General features: G+C 43.8%; 1 protein-coding gene across 1 annotated transcript in view; it reads left to right on the top strand.

The window, feature by feature from the left end:
• Positions 1-10,777: 10,777 nt before the first annotated feature.
• Positions 10,778-26,469, top strand: part of LOC126218625 (uncharacterized) — a 40,663-nt gene continuing 24,971 nt past the window's right edge. The window contains exons 1-3 of the mRNA XM_049942130.1: positions 10,778-11,173; positions 11,204-11,287; positions 21,711-21,968. Of these exons, the coding sequence (XP_049798087.1) occupies positions 10,778-11,173; positions 11,204-11,287; positions 21,711-21,968 (738 nt within the window). The remainder of the gene's footprint in view (positions 11,174-11,203; positions 11,288-21,710; positions 21,969-26,469) is intronic.

The following is a 26,469-nucleotide window of genomic DNA, read 5'->3' as shown; positions in this document are numbered from 1 at the left end:
ACGTCAGGGCTGTACCGCTCCCGACCGACAAGCCGCCGCCTAGTGTGCCGGACAGCTGTTAATGATTCTAGAAAGCATAAGATGCGGACAGCTGCCACCGCCGACAATGGGTCGCGAAAATCTGTCCACACATCAGCGCCGTACCTCTCCCGACAGGACAGTGCTCGCCATGCCGGACAGCTGTTAACGCTTCCATACTCGCTAAAGATGTCGTATCCTTCTCAGAAGGACTGGGCGCTTAAATACTGAACAGAATTCTTCCCCTCCGCCCACCTGTAGACTGAAACGTTTTGAGGTGTGTATTGGAGATATGCCGGGAAGTCTGACCCAGTGAACAATAGTAAGATACCTGTTTACTGACAACCCCATCCCAAAAGTGGATCAGCCTGCAGATATGCAGCCGGCCGAAGTGGCCGTGCGGTTAAAGGCGCTGCAGTCTGGAACCGCAAGACCGCTACGGTCGCAGGTTCGAATCCTGCCTCGGGCATGGGTGTTTGTGATGTCCTTAGGTTAGTTAGGTTTAACTAGTTCTACGTTCTAGGGGACTAATGACGTCAGCAGTTGAGTCCCATAGTGCTCAGAGCCATTTTGCAGATATGCATTTCGCTCAGAATACAGTCCTGTAGAATAATTCCTATTGGATCCCTCCAAATTACTGAGCGGGTGCTTTGTGAACTTAAATGGGAACTCGTGGAGTGATGGCGATGTTCTTTTCCAGGAACACTATTGAGAAATTTAGAAACCGATATTTGAAGCTGGCTGCAATAGGATTCTGCTGCCACCAATATACAGTTCGCGCAAGAACCACGAAGATACGAGAAATTAGCGCTCATTTGGAAGCATATAGACAACTTTTCCCCCTTGCTTTATATGCTGGTGGAATAGGCAAGGAAATGACCAGCAGTTGTACAGGGTACCGTACACCACGCACGCACCATACGATATCTTGTGAAGTATGCATATAAATGATATAAACGTAGGTGTAAATTTAGTCTACCTATTAAGATGTCACTCCATACATCTAGAGGCACCCAAAACTCATGGAAGAATGTTGTCTCTTATTTATCGAGAAAACAAAAGACGGGACTTATGCTGCTGATTGTATGTCAGTGAAAACCTTCCAATTAGACTGTAATTTTCTCATTGCACTTACTTTGCGAGACATTTCTGAGACGCTATAGTATGTTTACCCAAAATACTTAGAAGAAGCGGTATAGAGCTTACCTCTCGACTTCGCTTTTGTCAGAGTGTCGCATATCCGCCATATTCTCACGAATCTTCCAATCTTTGATACATGGCGTTTGACTCCGCCTGATTTTTATGAGTAAGAGATCCCCCGCCAAGTCACAGACCCCCGATAATTCTCTCGGAATCCTATCGTGTTATGACAGCACTGTTCCATTAGTTAGAAGGTTGTCTAGTCCCCACCCAAAATTCACTAGGTAAAGAGCTATCACAACGAGAAAAATAATACACTTAAGTACAGGGAGAAGTTCACAACCATTCAGAGTGTACGCTGACTGCACAAAGAAATTCAGAAGCGTAACATCTACAATTCCTCAATATCGAAAATTTAAGTTCACAACCATTCAGAGTGTACGCTGACTGCACAAAGAAATTCAGATGCGTAACATCTACAATTCCTCAATATCGAAAATTTATCTACACTCCTGGAAATTGAAATAAGAACACCGTGAATTCATTGTCCCAGGAAGGGGAAACTTTATTGACATATTCCTGGGGTCAGATACATCACATGATCACACTGACAGAACCACAGGCACATAGACACAGGCAACAGAGCATGCACAATGTCGGCACTAGTACAGTGTATATCCACCTTTCGCAGCAATGCAGGCTGCTATTCTCCCATGGAGACGATCGTAGAGATGCTGGATGTAGTCCTGTGGAACGGCTTGCCATGCCATTTCCACCTGGCGCCTCAGTTGGACCAGCGTTCGTGCTGGACGTGCAGACCGCGTGAGACGACGCTTCATCCAGTCCCAAACATGCTCAATGGGGGACAGATCCGGAGATCTTGCTGGCCAGGGTATTGACTTACACCTTCTAGAGCACGTTGGGTGGCACGGGATACATGCGGACGTGCATTGTCCTGTTGGAACAGCAAGTTCCCTTGCCGGTCTAGGAATGGTAGAACGATGGGTTCGATGACGGTTTGGATGTACCATGCACTATTCAGTGTCCCCTCGACGATCACCAGTGGTGTACGGCCAGTGTAGGAGATCGCTCCCCACACCATGATGCCGGGTGTTGGCCCTGTGTGCCTCGGTCGTATGCAGTCCTGATTGTGGCGCTCACCTGCACGGCGCCAAACACGCATACGACCATCATTGGCACCAAGGCAGAAGCGACTCTCATCGCTGAAGACGACACGTCTCCATTCGTCCCTCCATTCACGCCTGTCGCGACACCACTGGAGGCGGGCTGCACGATGTTGGGGCGTGAGCGGAAGACGGCCTAACGGTGTGCGGGACCGTAGCCCAGCTTCATGGAGACGGTTGCGAATGGTCCTCGCCGATACCCCAGGAGCAACAGTGTCCCTAATTTGCTGGGTAGTGGCGGTGCGGTCCCCTACGGCACTGCGTAGGATCCTACGGTCTTGGCGTGCATCCGTGCGTTGCTGCGGTCCGGTCCCAGGTCGACGGGCACGTGCACCTTCCGCCGACCACTGGCGACAACATCGATGTACTGTGGAGACCTCACGCCCCACGTGTTGAGCAATTCGGCGGTACGTCCACCCGGCCTCCCGCATGCCCACTATACGCCCTCGCTCAAAGTCCGTCAACTGCACATACGGTTCACGTCCACGCTGTCGCGGCATGCTACCAGTGTTAAAGACTGCGATGGAGCTCCGTATGCCACGGCAAACTGGCTGACACTGACGGCGGCGGTGCACAAATGCTGCGCAGCTAGCGCCATTCGACGGCCAACACCGCGGTTCCTGGTGTGTCCGCTGTGCCGTGCGTGTGATCATTGCTTGTACAGCCCTCTCGCAGTGTCCGGAGCAAGTATGGTGGGTCTGACACACCGGTGTCAATGTGTTCTTTTTTCCATTTCCAGGAGTGTAAATTTGAGGGGTGTGTGATGGGGACGTTCCCTTGTGAGGGCTCATACACGTTTGGGACGGGATGGTTAGCAGACAGGTATTTTGCCAATGTTTTCTTGGTCAGTCTTTCTAGCATATCTTGAAATTGCATCCCAGAACGTTTCTGTTTGATTGTGGACGGAATGAGATGGCCATCGTAACAAAATCATCTGTATTACCGAATTTATAAAGTAATATGTAGTATTAACCTGACGTTTAAAACTCAACTGTGCCGCTACCTTAAGAGACTCTGGCGATGGCGAGGCATTTAGACATCTTAAGGAAGGTCGAAAGTGACGAGGCATCCTGTGGCAGAGGCACTGCATGCTCTTAGCTCTCCGTCATGAGCCAAAAATGAGTCTAATATTCTAGTCGTGTGATGCACAGAATTTTTCTTTGGCTTCCTTTACTGATTCCTCAATGTACAAACTGAATAACATCGCCGATAGGCTATAACCCCGTCTCAATTCCTTCTCAACTATTGCTTACCTTTCATGTCCCTCAAGTTTTTTAGCTGCCGTCCGGTTTCTGTACAAGTTGCAAATATCATTTCATTCCATGTATTTTACCCCTGCTACCTTCAGAATTTGAAGGAGAGTGTTCCAGTCAACGCTGTCAAAAACTTCCCCTAAGTCTACAAATACTATAAGCGTAGGTTTACCTTTCCTTATCCTGTCCTCTAAGGTAAGTCATAGGATCGGTACTGCCTCGCGTGTTCCTACGTATCTCCGGAATCCAAACGTATCTTCCCCAAGGTCGGCTTCTACCTGTTTTTCCATTATTCTGTAAGGAATTCGTGTTAGTATTTTGCAACCATGACTCATTAAACTGATAGTTCGGTAATATTTACATCTTTCAGTAACTGCTTTCTTTGGAATTGGAATTGTTATATTCTTCTTGAAGTCTGTGGGTATTTCGCCTGTCTCACACATCTTGCACACCAGACGGAAGAATTTTGTTCAAAAATGGTTCAAATGGCTCTGAGCACTCTGGGACTTAACTACTGAGGTCATCAGCCCCCTAGAACTTAGAACTACTTAAACCTAACTAACCTAAGGACATCACACACATCCATGCCCGAGGCAGTATTCGAACCTGCGACCGTAGCGGTCTCGCAGTTCCAGACTGTAGTGCCCAGAAAAGCTCGGCCACTCTGGTCGGCGAAGAATTTTGTCATTGGCTGTCTCACCCAAGGCTATCAATAGTTCTGACAGAATTTCATCTAGTCACGAGGCCTTGTTTCGCCTTAGGTCTTTCAGTGCTCTGTCAGATTCTTCTCACATTGTCATATCTCCCATCTCATATTCACATACGTCCTCTTCCACTTATATAACATTTCATTGAAGTTCATCTCCCTTCTGCAGACCCTCCATATACCTTTCCATCTTTCAGGTATCCCTATGATAATTATAACAGGAACGGCAATGGAAGAAATTATGGCGCGTCAACGACGGGTCAAAATGGTGCAAATTACCTGTCAGTTGATGGCGTAAACTCGCCAAACTCAAGCGTAGGCGAAATGATGCGAGGTACATTCCTGCATATTTTCAAAACGGAAATAATTCGCAACCTCACTGGAATAATAGCCAGCCTAGAAACTAGCATGCAAACACTGGAAATACGATCCAGTCGACTGGTAAAACAAACCAGCGCTCCTGCATCTGAAAATGTGGCAGCGCAAAACTGGCGACAACAACTGTCTGTAAGAATGACTATGGTGGCAACATCTGTCTGTAAGACTAACTAAAGCCATAGATGAGAATCGACCTGGTACCTTACGTGCTTCAGACTTAGTACGACGGCACTGCGCCCACGAATGACAGTCGCGACGAAAATAGGGGGCAAGTCGAGCGGGGATATAAAGCTACTTCAACATAACGGCCCTGAAAACATTATAGGTGAACTGTGCACTGAACCTTAGCTGTGCAAAAAGCAGAATAATTATGTTATACAAGCTGCATTCTATACCATTGTGGGAAGCATATCTTCTACCGTGGTAATCGACACAGGGGCAGCCATGAATGTTACGTCTTTTGAATTACTTAAGAAGGTTAGTGAATTATTTAAATCTCGAGTCCTTCCTGTTAAGAAACTTAGAACATCGGGTGCTATTTGTGCTAAATCAAAGATTGTCCATGTGGAAGTTGAGACAGGAAATGGAGCCATAATGAGAATCTTCCTTGTCGTAGAAAATTTATTAGTGAGCTGCATTTGGGGAATAGTATTCCTAAAGGAGAAAAACTCATTTTTCGAACTCGCTTGTGTTAAATGTTCGTTTCATGTAGGCGGGAAAGAGTTGGGATTACCCTTAATAAAAAGTAAAGCTGGGCACAGCAAGTTTGGACAAACTGTTAGTATTAGGTTTGTGGGTGTAGAGGTACTGGTATATGGATAGTAACTTCACCTTTCCCTCAAGGACATAAATTTAAAAAATGCAATAATGTGCAGGCTTGTAAAGCTCACATTACAGAAAGAACAGCAGAATCTATGTATCTAGATAATCATCGACATGAAAACGCCGGTATTCTCAAAGGTTATGAGTACAAAATGGAATTGATCCCACGCGAGACGTATTTCCACTAAACCTACTACATTCCGTGGGCCCTACGAGAGACAGTTACTAAAGAGATAACATGTATGCTATGTTTTTATTTTTGTATGATCAGTTACGTAAGTCTAAATTTTTATATATGGGTGTTACTGTCAAACAAATGTCAAAGCGCAGTAATGCTGCAGGTTATAGTAATGCTGAAGAAGTAATTTCAAAAAGGAGAAGCTTTGTATTTGTCCATAGTGAAATGTAAGTCACTTGTTAGATTGCTATGCAAAAGCTTCTCTTTTGTGTGAGTCAAAGTAACAAGAATCTTTGGAAACACTAAGAGTCAATGCTCTGTATCTTTTAAAGAAGTCTTGCAAATATAAACTGCTTCTAACTCATTTCATTGTTAGTGTTCTATGTAAATGATACAGGAATGGCATGAGTCATTTGTATATAATTATAGGTGTACGTAGTAGTAATAAGTCAGTCTTCATTTCATGTTGAGTTAACATTTAACTTTTTCAGCTGAAATGGAATGAAGATTACATGCATCAATTCCGTAACATGGTAATAGCTATTCTCCCTGCTTCAGAGAAAATGGAAACAAATTGCATCACCAGTGTTGTAGAAAATCTTGCAAAGCCTTTGCGGCAGGACGCGGTCGGTCGGCTGTGTTGTTGTTAAAGCTATCGTTCAGTCCACCTACCTCGATAGGATTCTTGCCGATGTCCCTTCACTCTGTAGTAACAGATACGTGCTAGGCAGTGTAAAGCAGCGTTGATGAAACCACTAACTAATACCCACCACACAGAGGCCGCGTAGCTCTGGTTTAAAGTCAGTTCCTGAAAGTTCATGATTAAAAAATCGGACGTTCGGGATATTCAGTCTACTTGCAGAAAAGCTTTTAAAATTAGATTAACTCTGTTTTTTATTTGTATTGAAACACATGAAATAGCTATCAAGTCCGTATTTAATATGGTGAAACGTTATCATTGGAAGTTCACTGTCTGTATAACAAAAATTCACTCGAAAAGCAGCCAGAATTTTAGCAAGTCCGACCCGACTAATTTTCACGTTCTACCAGTCACAGACCCACAACTATTCGCGAGTTAAACATTCGGCCATTACAGTGGTCTTCTTCTTAAGAAGTGCACGCCAAAATATTCCATAAAGAGCACAAAACACTCCACGTGGAGTTGTTACTACGACCATAAAGTTCACACTCTCACACCTGTCAAAATATTTAACTTAGAAACACCAAATTTTCATTAAATGTTCGTATCTCCAGTCGCTTCAGTCACGATATGTGAGGACCGAAATTAGCTCACTATTTCCTCATCTTATAGAGTATTTTTAAGGAGCAATCTAACATCGTGTTATCATCCGTAGGCCGGCTGGCAAGCGAATCTCTCAAGGTACTCTCCTCTCTGGCCACTCCTCTATTCGCTCGGGAACAGCTTAATTCTGGTTGGCTGTTGATCTAAACGACCAATCAGGACGTTCCTTCCTGATCATTCTCGCGGTAAATCTTGCCTTATCCAGTCACTAATTTGAGAGTAATTAATTCAGGAGAACTTCAAGTTTTTGTGTTATGTTTAATCAACGTAAGCAAAGTGCGAAATATTCTTCAAATTGATAAACTTATTCCGCCTCTGAGATCCATTCTGGCTGCTTTTATACAAAAGCTTGCTCACACAGACATACGTCACCTGAATCGTGGTTGCAACATAACTTTCCACGTTTCGTTTGTGCAATGTTTTACGTAAAATGAAATATTAAATTTTAACGTATGCCACACATACACTCTCTCAATCATTCTCACGCACTCACACAACAAAATATAATCAAATAATAATTTTGACCGATTTTTGTATTACGTAATGTAAAGTGACTAAAGCTTTAAAAAGAAAAATCTAATTAATTGATTTTTATGCACTGACAACTTTGTAATGGCTTTAAATGATAATGAAAGTCAATCTGTTATTGTTCCTATCTTGGTTTTAAAAAAACAAGCGTAGGTTTTAGGACTTTTAGGTAATTCTCTTTATCTTCGGAACTAAAATAAATAAAAATCTGACAGCACAATTGCATTAATAACGAAAAGCTGTGTATCAAATTTGAACAAAATCGTATAATAATTAATATGGCTTATTTAGATTCGCAGAGGATATGAATCTTCGTATCGACTGAACGTTACGCTATGCAGTTTTCACGGCAGCTGTGCTGTGAGCAAAGCGGAAAAAAAAGAAAAAACACAGCCATCCTGAAGCCACCATACTAGACGGCTGTATGCCTTACTGCAACGAATGTGGTCTCGTAATAACTTGCTGCGTTACAACTTGCTCTAATATTAGCGCTGTAATCGAAGTAAAGGAAATTCGTACGCAGAATTGGAGCGGCATGCTTGGAGCGGACAATAATGTGCGGCTAGGGATGTATGGTCTCGTCAAACTAAATCCCAATAAAAAACAGGAAGGGGAGTGAAATAAAAGGATATGAATCTGCTGTTTAACATCTCGCAGAAGCAACGGTTATCACTTTAATCTGGATCATCCTCAGTGACCATAGTGTTGACATCAACTTTTGATGAATGTCAAGAAAAAGGTCAATTTTAAGTGAGGTGCACCTGTGCACTTTCATCGTATTGAGAATGTACTTTAGTCCTTACACCGTGAAACTTGTCACGAACATTTTGTTCACGGCTATTGCATTGTTGTCTGTAATAACTATATCGTGGATGTTATGATCGCATGGGCGTTCTTCATCCGAAAATGAGAGGGTGAATTATTTATGCTACTGAAATACCGCACGACAGTCTATCTGTAAGCCATTTTGGGATACAGGTATCAAACTTATGTATCATAAGAGATAAATGGAAATTAATAAAGCTTGCGTGTCAGTTATCTCAGCGCGCGTCCTAACATGATGTCACATTGTGATAAGTACAAAATTGCAATTAATTATGTCGCGTGTCTGACGCGACGCAACGACGCCTGCTGTCTGCAGTGTTGTTCAGATCACTGAGTAAGCAACTGCTCTTTATTGTACTAGTGCGAGTTCATGAGACGTCAGTTCAATAATTCTGACTTGCCAGTGCGAACTTATCCTGTAACGACTCTCTGTTTTGAAAGTGCAACGTCGACATGTTCGTATTGCGGCGTTAGACCATCGTAGTTGTGAAATGTGTGGATACATTTACTCTCTGAGAAAGCAGATGTATTACGTAAATTGTTGATTTACTTGCTGGAGGTCAGTTGATTACACTTTTTCGCTGAGGTAACGTCCAGATTAACTAATGTAGTGATTCACTTGGTGGATATCAGTACTACACATTGATATAAGCTCTTCTGGCAATAAGCCTAAAACATTTAGCATACTCGTAAATTCTACAGCGTGGACAGAAGTCACGTTGGACGGCAAGACTTCCTGAACAGACGTGGCAGCTAGTTCCTTGGTGTGAGCACCAGGAAAGGTCGCACAACTTTTGCTAAGAGCATATCTAAGAAAGCACTCACCTATTCATGTCAAATATCAGATTGATAATGTACGTGCTCTCGTATCGTGGACTTAATTTGTAATTCTCTCTGTTCAAGTCGAACAGCGACTGCAGAAATTAAACCTTTTGTTCCTCTTCTTATAACCAGAAAAAGGTATAGAACGCTCTTGCGTGCGTAATAACAGTGCTCGATGCTCCTGAAAAAGGAGACAGATATTGTAATGAAAAGACTTAAGCAATAAACAGGTCTGTAGAGGCTAATATGAAAGTCGTAGAGCGATAGTTACTGAATCTTTCTGTATTGCTGGAGCCACATAACAGGCATTCAGGCAATGTTGAACAAGTGTAGCACTGCTGTATTCTATGACAAAGAATCATAACAAACTGAAAATCTCGGTTTTAAGTTATTTTAGTGCGTTATCATCACAACTCTTCACAGTGGCATAAGGAAGAGAGACGAGAAAGGTTCACAAAGTTTCAGATTCTGATAATCTGAAATTTTTCATTTCTTTGAGAGCACGTTGCTTTCTAGCTCAGAAACCGTCTAATATGACATTTCAAGACTTCCTATTCGTTCTCCTGGCGAACGTGCTGCTTTTTTTCCACTTGACGTGAATTTCCAATCTGGTGATGTTTTATATATATATAGAAAATATCAGCATCGCTGTAATCTTAAATCCATGTTACACGCTAGCTTCCTTCATATGTAAATAGGAGAGAAAGGAAAAGGACTATCTTCAATAAGCAGAGGGCCAGTATAGTAGGTGATATTCAAAAGAAGTTTCAGTATAATTACTGCTTTACTTAGCTGCTATTTCTAGCCTACTGCATTTATACTGTTTAGTAAAAAGTTCGGCAGCAGTTTGCTGCAGACGAATGATGATAAGTGTGGCTTCGGTATCCACAGTTCGCTATGAAGTCCGTGTACTCCGGTATACCTGAGCTTCACAAGGGTTCAAATCATTGTACTGTACTCATTTTGCTGACGTACATTGTCTGTCTTCGTGGGATTGAAGGCTTTGGACAAAACCGTATCATTACCTTATACCATAAAGGCACAACACATACGGAGCAACAAACTTACAAGTCAGCTTTAACGCTAACAACCTTAAGTCAGTTTATTCAGGAGATTTTAATTCCAAAGCAAGGTAACGCTGTATACATCTTATCGGGAGATTCGAGGCGAGATGAGGGTCAGCGCTTTCTAGGAGATGTGTTCAGAGCGAGCAGCGACCGTGTAAATGTAGGAGCTTTCACTGTGCCCGTTTTGCTGGTTCAGGATACTTATGGCAATTATACTGCATCATTTGTTAATGGGATACTTCATAATGAAGTAATCATTCGGTCAAGGGACTGGAATGTGGTAATCTTCTCTGAACTCGAAGATATTTTGAAATTCGTCAGCAGCGATCGCCGTAGAATTATCGCGTCCCGTGTAATAAGTAGCTTAATATTGGCAACCTACTCGTCAGCAGACGACAGCAGCTCTGGAGAAGAGTTAATTCGAAGGTTTCATGAAGAAGGATTTGAAAATTTAACTGTCATATTTCTGCACAAGTACGAAGAGGAACGCCCCAAAATGGAAAGAAGGGGTATGGGAAATGTGATTTCGAAAGAAGTACTGTGGAGGGGGGGAATGAAAACAGCACTGGAGGTGCATCACGTAGTAGTTGCCACCTCAGCTGGGCCTCAGGACGGCTTACTGAGGGTCGCCGCCACGATGACGCTTCCAGCTGGGGTCTTCTTGAGGAAGAACGCAGTGGGAGACAGGGTAGCGGGCGAGCCGGCCGGACACGACAGCGCGATCCTGCTGGAGCTGGCGCCGTTCCTCGGGCTGCGCGCCCAGTTCCCGGAGGATCCGTTCTCGACGCACGTCGGGATGCGCCTACCGAACGGCTCCTTCACGGGCGACTTGGCGGACCTAGTGTCCGGGCACGCTCACGTGTCTGCCCACGTGCGGCTCTTCTCCCCAGAGGAGGCGGCGCCGCTGGAGACTCTGTACCCGCACGTGGGCTGCGACGTGCACCTGCTGGTGCGGCGGTCGCAGGCGGTGCCGGCGGAGCGCCTGCTGCTGCTGCCGCTGCAACCCGCCGTCTGGCTGGCCCTGGCCGCCACGCTCCTCGCCTGCGCAGCCTTCCGCTTGCTGGTGAGTGCTCCACGCCAACCTGTTAGTAACGGTACTTTCTATGAAGCAGCGTCCGTGTCTCATAATAATGTGCAAGAAATTTTCTTTGAAAGTTCACGTATTACTTACACTATCTGATGAAAAGTGTCCGGACACCAATTAATGGGCCACTATGGCGGTTTGAACTCTTTTCTTGGACAACATGGTTGTGGGGATGAAGCAGCGATTAGTATGATTAATCAATTATTCAAAAACAGTCTTAATCGCATTTATTATTATACCGCCAACCGGTTTCAACCAACACCGACTCAAAGGAAGGCCTCGGCGCTTGTTCGTGACGTCACGTCAGCTAGGCACGGCGAACGCCAGGTCTGTTTCACGCATACTCATAATGGTGGTGTCTCCCTCTCTGACACAGGAAAATGTGAAACTATTGGGGGTAGTTGACCAACACACATTGTTCTGAGATATTTCAGCAATCAATTAATTGTGCAATTCATTACACTTCTTAACAAATAGTGCGCTCCTGAACTTAAATTTCCACCTGTTTTAAGGATTGACATACAAAAACAACTTAATGGTCCAGCAGCAACAGAATTCGTGCTTCTTTACCTTATTTTTAAATCTGAGGAAGTTACGTTTGTACTGGGTTGCTTTTAGAAGAAACTGTGAACATATTGGTGCTCTTCTTTGAGTATTTTGGTTGACTATGGGGTGAGGAGCACTGAATGTTAATGAAATATCTTGCGGTTGTACACGTTGGGGGAGGGGATGGGGGACAGAAGAAGAGGAAAAAGAGAGATACTTGTTTTACCATGTAAATTTTTTTTATCTCTTTCTCCTTTCAGTTGCAAGAGGGGAATATTTATCTTTTCTAATGTGCATGTTTAAAAAAGTTTAAGCTCAAGAGTATTATCGATGTATGAAGCTATTTTGTTTCCTGTTTAGAATTCCTTTCGTTGAAAACGACTGTAATCTAATGACTGGCAACAGTTGGACATCTACACATGTAAATTAGTTCACATTTACAGTGACGATGTCAAACGAAAATAAATAAATAAATAAAAGAACGAGTTAATTGTAAGGGGGTTGGGGTAAGTTACTTGAATGTAAAATTTCCGAAGCTTGCAGTGGGGCAAAGCATCTTCTCATATTGATCTACGTTTGTTTCGACAGGATTCAGTAATACGGAACTATGATCTTCATTTGTAGCTTTACGATAGTAACAAAAACTTTCATCTAAATAAAACTGCAGAATCCAAAACAATACCAAACATTTTGTCCAAAAATAAGAGATTTATAGTGATAAGCACACCCAGGCGTTTCTGCCTGCAACAGACCTGCCGTTCGCCGTGCCTAGCTGACGTGACGTCTCCAACAAGCGCCGAGGCCCTCCTTTGAGTCGGTGTTGTTTCAACCCGACGTAGGGGTCATCTTCTGGGCGTTTACACCATTGGTCGACTGCTGGTGGTGTCACTCCTGTCTACATAACGGCAGGAAACTACCAATAGTTTGCTGCCGTTATGTACACAGGAGCGTTAGAGCGTGCAGCGACCGCGTAAATGTAGGAACTTTCAATTTGCCCGTTTTGCTGGTTGAGGATACTCATGACAATTATACTCCATCATTTATCAATGGATTACTTAGTAATGAAGTTATCATTCGGTCAAGGGACTGGAATGTGGTAATCTTCTTTGAAGATTACCAATAGTTGCCTGCCGTTATGTAGACAGGAGTGACACCATCAGCGGTCGACCAATGGTGTAAACGCTCAGAAGATGACCCCTACGTCGGTTTGAAACTGGTTCGCGGTATAATAATAATAAATGCGATTTAGACTGTTTTTGAATAATTGGCTTGAACTCTGCTGGGAACACTTCAATGAGGTGTCTGAATGTTTTGTTTCCCTTAAGAGCCGAAACCAGTGAAGTTAGTTATCTTGGAGGCTGGCATCTGCATAGAAGTCGACGTTCTGACTTAGCCCACAGGTGTTCCATTGGATTCGGGTTGGAACTCTGGCCATATCGTGCCTTTCAGGACTGTTGTCATCCACAGACCTTTGCCTCACAGATACTGCTTCATGACAGGCTGTACAGTCATGCCGTCACAAGCATCTCTCCAAACTGTTCCTTTACTGTATGCACTATACAAGCTGTAAAATGTGTTGATATCCTTCCTTTCTTAAGTGCCAATAAGCGGATCACACTCTAATGACGAAAAATGCCCTAATACTGTGAAACCTGGTAATTAACGAAGGCAGGATTGGGTTACGATTGTGGACGGGGCCCGAATCAATTACTACTGGTTTGCACTCATTTGCCGGCCGCGGTGGCCGTGCGGTTCTAGGCGCTTCAGTCCGGAACCACGTGACTGCTACGGTCGCAGGTTCGAATCCTGACTCGGGCATGGATGTGTGTGGTGTCCTTAGGTTAGTTAGGTTTAAGTAGTTCTAAGTTCTAGGAGCCATTTGAACCATTTTGCAATCATTTATTTTAATAAATAATTTTTGAAAACAAGCCAATAAGAGCGCAATCAGACGTTTAGGGCGCGTAACCACAATCACGGCGGAAGGCCTTAACGCGAAACATGTCAATCATTTAAAATTTAACAAATATATAAAATACAGACCGCCAATAATTTTGAAGACGAGCCGATGTGGTCGCAATCAGAATTTTAAGCAAGTAACCACAATCACGGCTGAAGGCCTCTAACGCCCAAAGTGGCAGTTATTAAAAAAATTTAGCAAACATACATAAAATACAGGCAGCAAATAAGTTTTGAAAACAACCCAATGTGGTCGCAATCTGAATTTGTCAGGTTTCTTGGTTTTACGTAAACCATGACTAGACCTTTCTAAATGTTTTACAGACAAATCTTCTTTCCAGTAGAGGTGAATAAAAACATGTGTCTAAGACGGAAGTATTTTCTAAATTTACGTAGTTCTTTCCTTAAATATGAATTTTTTGTACTTTTGGTATTAAATATGGAATTTTGGTTGGTGTATAAAGTTAATAACGTGTACTTCATCATTAATTTATGATTAAATAAACAAACATGTAAATTTATGAAACCTCTTCCTCGCTTTCTTCCCATTGGTTTGCACATCACCGTTAATTATGTTTCGATAAAGGATGACGTGATGTGAAAAGAAAGCGCGTAAAATTCAGTTTTTTAAAAATTGTCAAGTGAACTAATCACTTGCTTTTTTAACATATATTGTCATTTCTCACAAGTATTTTTTACACAAAATATCTCATCATTCGTTAATTTTCTTTGAATTTTTTAATTTACATTCTTTCATAATGTGACCATGCCTGAAGATGTTTGTCGCACTGAATTTACTTGGGGAAGGTATTTTATCCAGTCATATGATTCATTTCAGTCCAACGCCACTGAGTGCTTTTACTTTCTGATCCAGACACAAAGTTCCCTACTAAGAAAACGCCTATTCATAAACACAGTGGAGAAACTGAATAAATGGGCTACTTGTTGGCAGGTAATAAAATGCAAATGTCAGAACACGAATGGTAGTGACGGAAGGTGATTGCAAAGTGCAGTCAACAATAGTAATATAAAAATGCAAAACGGTCGAATATTGCTGCTCAGAACTGAGTGCGACGGACATCGTCAATTGTTGTAATTCTGTTCTACTCATAGACTGGTTTCACTAAAAAAATAAATGAATAATTCTAACAATACCTAAAACTTTAATCAAACGATTCGATTGTTTACCAACAACCAGCTGAATCAACTGTTTTCATTCAGCTGAACGAGATACTACCTTTGCCTTTTGATTCACTCAGTCGTGGAAATTTTTCCGTGAAGTGCTTATAGGCCCCACCTTCATGTCTTCTTTTTCTTCATAAAATTTTTCGTGAGGTTAATAAAAATCATTTCAGAGCAAAACATAAGCTGCAGCTGCTATATCAGTTGTGCCTAAAACAGTCAATATAGGGATGCCTCCATATCGTTCGGGAGAAGATGGAGGCAGAGATGATTGTTTATATAGTGTATGTGATTGTTCACACTTGGGTTTGATAAACACGAACTTAGCAGATACGTTGTCATACACATCTGCATATAACACAGTTTTTTAAAATTCACATGATATGCATTACATGCATATTTATATTTCTTTACATACACAATATAAAATTTAAAAAATGCGTCATACCTGAATGGTGCTCTTTCAGGTAACAGCTGGTCATGACGACCTCTTTTAGGTAAGAGCTCTTTCACACATAAAAGAATTTAGTGAAGTTTAAATCGTACCTTTAGATGATTTCATTTACTGTCTCCCGGATTTAGAGCAGGCTGATAACAAGCAGTTTGACTCGGATTTATCTTCATTATAAAGTGCGCAGTTGGGTGGCGACGGGAGGAGCAGTGATAGTCGAAACCTTAAAAACCTCTTTTTTATGGAGATGATCTGACGTAATTCGTATTATGCACCATTGACACCATTTTCTCATTTCTGAATCCGTAGAATCACGGTTTCTTTGGCAGACCAGTTTTTAGGCTGGTAAAAAATCTCTCTTAACATTTTTAAAAATTTTGTCGACTTTACTGACCCACATAAATTTTTTTCATCAGTCTTCTGATTGGTTTGATTTGGACCGTCACGAATTTCTCTCTTGTAGCAAAGTCTCATCTCAAACTGGCACTTGCAACCAACGTCCTCACTTATTTGTTGGATGTATTCCAATTTTCATCTTGCCTATAGTTTTTGCCCTCTAAGATTCCCTCAAATAGCATGGAAATTGTTCCTTGATGTTGTAACGTATGTCCTATCATCCTATCCCTTCTTATCGTTGTAACGGGAGTAGGTTTTATGTAGCGGAGGTTGGTGGGTCAGGGTGAGTCAAAACCAGCTTGTTGACAGAAGAAACCTTTATCTATTTCCAAAGTGTGTATGCTAGTAACTTGTGTCCACGTCAGGCAGGCACTGGGTGGTGGGTGAAGTATAGTGCACGATACGTAGACATGATGCAGGCTGCAGTTGCTATGTTTAGCTGAGCGCAGCAACAAGGAGACCTAGTGGTGAATGGGCACTCAGGCATCAGGTACTCCTGGTGTTCAAATGCGGGATGAGGTGACATGGCCGGGCTTTGCCGTAAGTAAGACCAACTGGCGGCCGACCTGGGATGAGGCGATGGAGGCATTCGAGTACGACTCCCAGACCTATGCCCGGTTGTAGCGTCTCGCGCTGGTGAACGCCCAATGGCTCGCTAGCTGGAAGCCCTCAACTCGACCATCGCTCCATCAGTGCTGCAGCTGTACGCCGTAGCAGCTGATCCCGTCAGGGTGACGGTTGAGCAGTGGCGACCGCATGTTGGAGGATACACTACAGCTGACTCCATGACTCGCCGATTCGATGATCTGAACCAACGACCGATATTTCTATGCGCCAAAGTGGGTTTGTTGCAATGTGGCAACTGTAGGTGCCACGTACACCACGTGCCCAAGTACCCCTGATTTCGTTAACTCACTGGTCATTGACACAGGTGAGTTGCGGTGCTTAGGCAGGTGCAGTGGAGTAACGCTCAGCCAGCGTATATCGCCATGTTGCTCTCTTGTAACACTCAATTCTGTTGCCTCTGGCTCGTGACATTACATTGTTACTGTTTTCCACATGTTATTTCCTCGCTGGTTCTGATGAAAATCTCCTCATTTCTTACCAGTCCACCTCACTTTAATATTCTTGTATAGCACCACGTCCCAAGCGCTTTGCTTTTTCCCGTCTTCCCAGCTTCCTAGATTCTTTACCATACAGTGCTGAAAACACTTTACCCACAGCAGCGCTGGCTTGTGACCGAAAATTATGGTGGTGCACTTTGCACACCAAGAACTACATCAGCATTGGAGAGAGAATTGGCTCACTGCTGATTGTTTTCTAATGCGTAATATGAACATATCGCTCACTCATGTTACTGCAACTGAGAAACTACAGGGTCAGCGATTGTACCGAGGAAGAGAGTATTAATGTTTATTGCTTATTCGAGTGGCTCAAAACTAAAAAATGTGTGTAAGCTGTTTTTTGGAATACATAAAAAACTTGCAGAAGAGCATTGTGATTTGAACGAAATTAACTATTATTTGTCTCCTAAACAACTGAGACCCATTTTATTTGATAGTTCCTGTAGGTTTCAGAAACTACCTCAAGGATTTCGGAGTGCAGCAGTGGGTGCTGAGTGGCACACATTAACTACCTGCAGCCTGGATGCAAATGTTTATAACAAAAAAACCATAACTGTTGATACGAAAAAACCCTAACACCCTTTCTATAACCTCTGCGGGAGGCCCTTGATATTGCCGTGCGACTGCAGAAAAACACCGTCATTGTTAACAATACATCTCCTGTGACTGCCTTAAGCCAGGACATAATTGTTCATGCTCTGAGTTACAGGGACTACAGTTAACTTCGCTGTCAGACACGCAGTTCCGCCGTCCTGAAATTTCCACGGATAGGACAATTGCCAATCCTGATCTAATATGGAGCGTCATGACGGATACAGGGATTAGTGAACACAAGGTCATTGTAGTGAGGCTCAAAACCATATTAACCAAAACCACTAAAAATAAACGCAAAATATATCTATTGAAAACAACAGATATATATTCGCTTGATGCTTTCCTGAGAGAGAGTCTCCATTCCTTCCAAGCTAATTTTGAAAGTGTAGACCAGATATGGCTCAAATTCAAAGATACAGTATCGACAGCAAAAGATAGATTCATTCCGCATAAGTTAATAAGAGACGGGACTGATCAATCATGGTACACAAAACACGCGAGAACACTGTTGCAGAAGCAAAGAAAAAAACATGCCAAATTCAGAAGAACGCAAAATCCCCAAGACTGGCTAAGTTTCACGGAAGCTCGAAATTTAGTGCAGACGTCAATGCGAGATGCTTTTACTAGTTTCCACAATGAAACATTGTCTCAAAATATGGTAGAAATCCCAAAAAGATTCTGGTCATATGTAAAGTACACCAGGGGCAAAAAACTGTCAATACCGTCACTGCACGATAGCGATGGAAATGTTACCGATGATGGTGCCACTAAAGCGCAGTTACTAAATACAGTTTTCTGTAATTCCTTCACGAAATAAGACGAAGTAAATATTCCAGAATTCGAAACCAGAACAGCTGTTAGCACGAGTGACATAAAAGAAGATATCTTAGGTGTTGCGAAACAACTCAAATCACTTAAAGGCAAGTCTTCCGGTCCAGTTGGTATACCAATCAGGTTCCTTACAGACTATGCAGACACAATAGCGCCTTTCTTAGCAATCATACACAACCACCCACTTGACGAAAGGTCTGTTCCTAAAGACTGGAAAGTAGCACAGGTCACACCAATATTCAAGAAAGGAAATAGGAGTAACCCATTGAATTACAGACCCATATCACTGACCTCAATTTGCAGTAGGATTTTGGAGCATATACTGTACTCGAACATCGGAGGTGAGGGTATCATCTAGAGTGCCTCAGGGAAGTGTGGTAGGTCCGCTGTTGTTTTCTATCTACATAAATGATCTTTTGGATACGGTGGATAACAATGTGCGGCTGTTTGCTGATGATGCTGTGGTGTACTGGAAGGTGTCGTCGCTGAGTGACTGTAGGAGGATACAAGATGATTGAGACAGGATTTATGATTGGTGTAAAGAATGACAGCTAACTCTAAATATAGATAAATGTAAATTAATGCAGATGAATAGGAAAAAGAATACCGTAATGTTTGAATACTCCATTAGTAGTGTAGCGCTAGACACAGTCACGTCGATTAAATATTTTGGCGTAACATTGCAGAACGATATGAAGTGGGACAAGCATGTAATGGCAGGTCTGGGGAAGGCGGATAGTCGTCTTCGGTTCATTGGTAGAATTTTGGGAAGATGTGGTATATCTGTAAAGGAGACCGCTTATAAAACACTAATACGACCTATTCTTGAGTACTGCTCGAGCGTTTGAGATCCCTATCAGGTCGGATTGAGGGTGGACTTAGAAGCAATTCAGAGGCGGGCTGCTAGATTTGTTACCGGTTGGTTTGATCATCATGCGAGTGTTACCGAAATGCTCCAGGAACTCGGGTGGGAGTCTCTGGAGGAAAGGAGGCGTTCTTTTCGTGAATCGCTACTGAGGAAATTTAGAGAACCAGCATTTAAGGCTGACCGCAGTACAATTTTACTGCCGCCAACTTATATTTCGCGGAAAGACCATAAGGATAAGAGAGATTAGGGCTCGTACAGAGGCATAGAGGCAGTAATTTTTCCCTCGTTCTGTTTGGGAGTGGAACAGGGAGAGAAGATGCTAGTTGTGGTACGAGGTACCCTCCGCCACGCACCGTATGGTGGATTGCGGAGTATGTATGTAGATGTATGTAGATGTAGATTATGAATTACCCTGAAGAAAATGACTTACTGATACTTAACCAACACGGATTCGGAAAATATCGTTCTTGTGCAACACAGCTCCATATTCCTAGATTTCCAGATGGATTTTGATACCGTTCCTCACAAGCGACTATTAATCAAACTGCTTGCATCTGGATTATCATCTCAGTTGTGTCGATTCGTGATTTCCTCTCAGAGAGGTCACAGTTCGTAGTGATAGACGGCAAATCATCGAATAGAACAGAAGTGATGTCTGGCGTTCCTCAAGGTAGTGTCATAGGCCCTCTGCTATTCCTGATTTACATAAATGATCTAGGTGATAATCTGAGCAGCCCCCTTAGATTGTTTGCAGATAATGCTGTAATTTACCGTCTAGTAAAATCATCAGACGATCAATTCCAATTACAAAATGATCTAGAGAGAATTTCTGTATGGTGCGAAAAGTGACAATTGGTACTAAACCAAGAAAAAAGCGAGGTCATCCACATGGGTTCTAAAAGAAATCCGATAAATTCTGGGTATACGATAAACCGCACAAATCTGAGGGCTGTCATTTCGACTAAATACCTAGGAATTTCAATCACGAGCAACTTAAATTGGGAAGACCACATACACTACTGGCCATTAAAATTGCTACACCAAGAAGAAATGCAGATAATAAACGGGTATTCATTGGACAAATATATTATACTAAAACTGACATGTGATTAGATTTTCACGCAATTTGGGTTCATAGATCATGAGAAATCAGTACGCAGAACAACCACCTCTGACCGTAATAACGGCCTTGATACGCCTGAGCATTGAGTCAAACAGAGCTTGGATGGCGTGTACAGGTACAGCTGCCCATGCACCTTCAAAACGATAACGCAATTCATCAAGAGTAGTAACTGGCGTATTGTGACGAGCCAGTTGCTCGGCCACCATTGACCAGACGTTTTCAGTTTGTGAGAGATCCGGAGAATGTGCTGAGCAGGGCAGCAGTCGAACATGTTCTGTATCCAGAAAGGCCAGTACAGGACCTGCAACATGCGGTTGTGCATTATTCTGCTGAAATGTAGGGTTTCACAGGGATCGAATGAAGGGTAGAGCCACGGGTCGTAACACATCTGAAATGTAACGTCCACTGTTCAAAGTGCCGTCAATGTGAACAAGAGGTGACCGAGACGTGTAACCAATGGCACCCCATACCATCACGCCGGGTGATACGCCAGTATGGCGATGACGAATACACGCTTCCAATGTGCGTTCACCACGATGTCGCCAAACACGGATGCGACCAACATGATGCTGAAAACAGAACCTGGATTCATCCGAAAAAATGACATTTTGCCATTCGTGCACCCAGGTTCGTCATTGAGTACACCATTGCAGGCGCTCCTGCTGTGATGCTGTGTCAGGGGTAACCGCAGCCAAGGTCTCTGAGCTGATAGTCCATGCTGCTGCAAACGTCGTCGAACTGTTCGTGCAGATGGTTGTTGCCTTGCAAACGTCCCCATCTGTTGACTAAGGGATCGAGCCGTGGCTGCACGATCCGTTACAGCCATGCGGATAAGATGCCTGTCATCTCGAGTGATAGTGATACGAGGCCGTTGGGATCCAGCACGGCGTTCCGTATTACCCTCCTGAACCCACCGATTCCATATTCTGCTAACAGTCATTGGATCTCGACCAACGCGAGCAGCAACGTCGCGATACGACAAACCGCAGTCGCGATAGGCTAGAATACGGCTGATAAAGGTCGGAAACGTGATGGTACGCATTTCTCCTCGTTACACGAGGCATCACAACAACGTTTCACCAGGCAAAGCCGGTCAACTGCTGTTTGTGTATGAGAAATCGTTTGGAACGTTTCCTCATGTCTGCACGTTGTAGGTGTCTCCACCGGCGCCAACCTTGTGTGAATGCTCTCAAAAGCTGATCATTTACGTGTCACAGCATCTTCTTCCTGTCGGTTAAATTTCGCGTCTGTAGCCCGTCATCTTCGTGGTGTAGCAATTTTAATGACCAGTAGTGTAGATGTGTGTGTCTAGTGCAGTGTGTTTTCCTCAGAGTGGCGGCTCCGTCGGTTTGGATGCAGCGAGCAACGCGCTGTTCGAAGTGTACGTCACATTCCTGGCGGGCGTGGCGCACAGGGGGCAGCGGCCAGTCGCGGCTACTCTGCTGTTGGCAGGCGTGGTGGTGCTGGGCGCCTTCCAGGGCTGCCTCTACAGCCTGCACACCACGCCGCGCTACCTGCCCCAGCTGGACACGCTGCTGGACGCTGCCGGCTCTGTGACGCAGGTCTACATCTACACACCTCTGGCGGAGGTGCGCTGCCTGTCTTAAGTAGCTTGCTTCCTTCAGTCAGGATGGAATTACCGTCCTAGTTTCACAGTTACCATCTGGCCTAGACACACAAAAGTTTAAACATTTTACGTCCTTACATTAAAGGATGATCTGAAAGGAAAGACTGTTATTCACTTAAATATTCTGTATGGATGGTTTTTATAAGTATCATAGCATAATTAAGGTAACTAGTGTCCTGAAATATGCTGTGATCAACGGTGTAGCCAAGCCAACATATTGGCACTACAAGAATTCATCAAAGCATATGGTACAGTTAATTTTGACATACTACTCAGAAAAACTGGACAGCTAACATTTTCAGATAGCAACCTGAGACTCTTCGAAAGCTACAGTAATGGGTTTTCTGTGGGAATGAAAAGTCGTCCTGGAAGCATCTTCTCTCAGGAGTACCTCAGGTGTCAGGTCTGAGCTCGTTATTTTTCTTCTTGCATGTCAGAGGCATCTGGTTCATTCTGTCCTCCTGCAAGTATCGGGTGATCAAAAAGTTAGAATAAATTTGAAAACTTAATAAAACACGGAATAATGTAGACAGAGGTAAAAATTGACACACATGCTTGGAATGACATGAGGTTTTACTAGAACAAAAAAAAAAAAAAACGAAGTTCACAAAATATCCGACAGATGGAGCTGGACAACAAAACGTCAGTGACTGCGCATGACAATAGAGTATAAAAGTAGCTGTAAAGAGAGATAAAATCACCGCCTCCATGATTTCTACCTCACCATTTGAGGTCATCCTATCCACCTCACTCCTACCCTCAAATACCTTGGCCCCACACTCGACCGCCACCTCACCTGGACTCCCCATCTCCTTACCATCCAACACAAAGCTCACAACTGCCTCCGCCTCCTGAAACTCCTGTCTAGCTGGAGGTGGGGTCTGCATCCTTCCACCATCCTTCACTCCTACAAGTCCTTGATCCGCCCCATCCCCTATTATGCCAGTGTAGCTTGGATTTCCGCCCCTCCCCGGTTCTATAAAGCCCTCCAAATGCTCGAACTCCATGTACGCTGCCTCGCCTTCCGCATCTGCCTTCCGTCCCCCACATGCATCCTCTACCACCTCATCCCCTTCCCCCACCTTCTCCTTTTCCTTGAACACATCCGCACACTATATATTGTCCGCCACCTTGATCCCCCTCACCCCCTGGTGTCTCCCTTGCTCTCCACCCTCAACCAGTTGTCGCACTTTACCGTTGTGCTCCACCCTCTCTCCATCTCCACACCCTCCATCTCCTTTCCCACCGCAACTTCCACCATCTACCCCTCCCGGATGATGAGCTTCGCCCTGACATCTACCCTTCCTACCAACTCTAACCCCATCTTCCTGCCCCCTCCTCAGGGCTCCCTTTCCTCCCCCTCCCTCCTCCTGAGCGGCTTCCCTCTCCCACTCCCCCTCCCTCTCTTGTGCCCCCTTTCAGTGTCCCTGCACTCCCTCCTGCCTTGTCTTCCCTCTTCATCTCCTGTCCCACGTGTCTCCTGCCTCTTAGTGTACCCGCTGACGCCCCTACTCTCTTCATCCCGCTGCCTCCCCTGCTGCCCATTGCTCTTCCCTCCTCTTCCATCCTCTCTGACCTTTCCTTCGGCAGGTCCCACCTGGCAGTTTTATTCTTCGTTGTGTGTGCTCCAAGTTGGTTTTAAGTGTGTTGTTCTGGAGTGTTTTTAATACTGTGGCCGACTTTTAACCTGTGCATGTGCATTCAGTGTCTTCTTTGTGTTTTACGAATCGCCAACTGTGTTTTTTAACTTTCTCGTGACTTTTTTAACTGTCCCCCATGAACGTGTCCATGTCAGTGTTTTTTTTACCTCCATTTTCTCCCCTTACTCTGTATTATGTTCCCCCTTTTTATCGCCTTATATATGTAACATTTTATTCTTGCTTTAGTTGTCATGTCACTTGGCTGAAGAGCAGCGGATTGTGCCGCTGACAGCCCTCTCCTGCCCATATGGGGCAGGGGGATGAAATCACAATAAAAAAGAAGAGAGAGAGAATCAGATGCACCAGCAGTCGCAGCATGTTGACGTTACCTGAAAAGGCGCTTTTAGTGAAGCTGTATTATCAGAATGGGGAACGTGCTAGTTCAGCATTACGATCCTATCGCCATAGGAAGCGGATTCGAATGGGTAAAAGTCCGTTGACAAATGCAGCTGTGGCGAGAATGATTTCAAAGTTCGAATCCACGGGTTGTTTAGACGATAGACCCCGTAGTGGCCGACCGAGCACAAGGCGTAATGTTGCTGAGACAGTTCGGGAAGAAATGGAGACTGTAGCGGGTTCGTCTATGCACGGGGAAGTCAGCGCTCGTGCAGTCGCAAGTCGCACCGGCATTCCATACACTACTGTTTGGTTGGCACTTAGGCGTACCCTCCGATGCTATCCGTACAAAATCCATTGGCGTCATGAACTGTTACCTGGCGATTTAGTGAAGCGGAGGGCATTTGGGGAGTGGGTGCTTCAAAAGATGGCGGAAGATGACGATTGGTTGAGTAACGTGTTGTGGACCGACGAAGCTCATTTCACGCTCCGAGGGTCTGTCAACGGCCACAACTGCAGAATTTGGGCTACCAAAAATCCTAGCACTGTCGTGGAAACTCCATTGCACGACGAGAAAGTCACGGTATGGCTTGGATTTACAACATCTATCGTTATCGGGCCTTTTTTCTTCGATTCTGGTTTTGTAACTGCTACCGTGATGGGTGAGAGGTACGCGGATATGTTACAGAATCGCATCATCCCCAGCCTGACTGATAAACACCTGCTGGAACGTACGATATTCATGCAGGATGGCGCTCCACCCCATATTGCTAGATGCGTGAAAGATCTCTAGCGTGCGTCATTTGGTGATGATCGTGTGCTCAGCCGCCACTTTCGTCATACTTGGCCTCCCAGGTCCCCAGACCTCAGTCCGTGCGATTATTGGCTTAGGGGTTACCTGAAATCTCAAGTGTATCGTAATCGACCGACCCCTCTAGGGATGCTGAAAGACAACATCCGACGCCAATGCTTCACCATAACTCCGGACATGCTTTACAGTGCTGTTCACAACATTATTCCTCGACTACAGCTATTGTTGAGGAATGATGGTGGACATATTGAGCATTTCCTGTAAAGAACAATATCTTTGCTCTGTCTTACTTTGTTATGCTATTTATAGCTATTCTGTTCAGATGAAGCGCCATCTGTCGGACATTTTTTGAACTTTTGTATTTTTTTTGGTTCTAATAAAACCCCATGTCATTCTAAGATTGTTTGTCAATTTGTACCTCTCTATCTACATTATTCCGTGATTTATTCAGTTTTCAAATTTATACTGACTTTTTGATCACCCGGTATAACTTGTATGCCTACGACCTCCAGCTTTGGTTTAGTGCCAGACGTGAAGAGACGGATATTGCTGTAGCACAGATGAATGAAAACAGATATTCAATGTTCAGCTGGTCGGAAACTGGATCCGAAAAGTGCCAGCTAAATTTAGTACACTAACCGGAATTAATACGTTGTGAATGTCACGAACAACTGCTTTCTACTCTCCTCGGCGGATTCCGAACACAGTATCAGAAAAAAGTAAGCTACTTTGGTGTAACTTCAGATGAGCACCTCAACTGGTAGAAAATTTGTCCTTTCATTTCAACTAGGAGAAGGTAGGGCATTTTCTTTTCTGTTTGAGAGAGAAAATGTTTTGGGTAAGAGCTATGGGGTCGAGAGATGGGAGTGCTTTTTGGATAGACACAACAGGGATGTTAGATAAATGAGACCTTGTGTTACGACTAAAGCCGTCGGCACACGGACCGTGCATCCGAAAGTTGAGCGTATAGCGTGCCGAGTTTCTGACGTCATAGCTTGGAATAGCACGTTCGGGAGTCTTTCCGAACGTGCAGAGCAATGTCTAACATATCAGATATTCCGAGCGTCCCTCTGAGCATTGACCAATGAGATGGCCCAACGTCACACGCACGTCGACTCCCTTCAGTACAGAGTTGTGAGGCGCCATATTGACATTCATTTCAACCCTATATGTATATATGCCGTTTCTGAGCACCAGCAAATTGAGAATCACTAGAAAACCCGTTGTTAACTGTGTGATTCGTTCCAATAAAATAATGAGAAACATCATATTCGTGGCAAAAGAATTATTGTAATTTGCGCATTATGAGAGTAGGCAGCGACACACTGAAGATCCACCCAAAACGCATTGTTCTTGGTACAATTTGTTATAGTTAAATTTCAATTAGTAACGTATCTACGATTAAGGTTTTCAGCAAGGCGTAACATACTATGATTAGATGCACAGAATGTGTTGTTGGTTTAGAGTAATGGGTTGCGTTGCTGACCTGTGTTGAGATTTTGGTTGGGGCAGTGGTTCGCGTCTTGACACTACCAAATTTTTTTCCTAACGTACGCGTTTTTTTAGGTTCTGATACTTTATTATTAGTTTAATATAAGTATGTACTATAATATTTG

The sequence above is a fragment of the Schistocerca nitens genome, chromosome 1 (assembly GCF_023898315.1).
Source record: "Schistocerca nitens isolate TAMUIC-IGC-003100 chromosome 1, iqSchNite1.1, whole genome shotgun sequence".
Lineage (NCBI taxonomy): Eukaryota > Metazoa > Arthropoda > Insecta > Orthoptera > Acrididae > Schistocerca > Schistocerca nitens.
The sequence above is the reverse complement of the archived record's forward strand: the minus strand, read 5'-3'. Positions and strand labels throughout refer to the sequence as shown.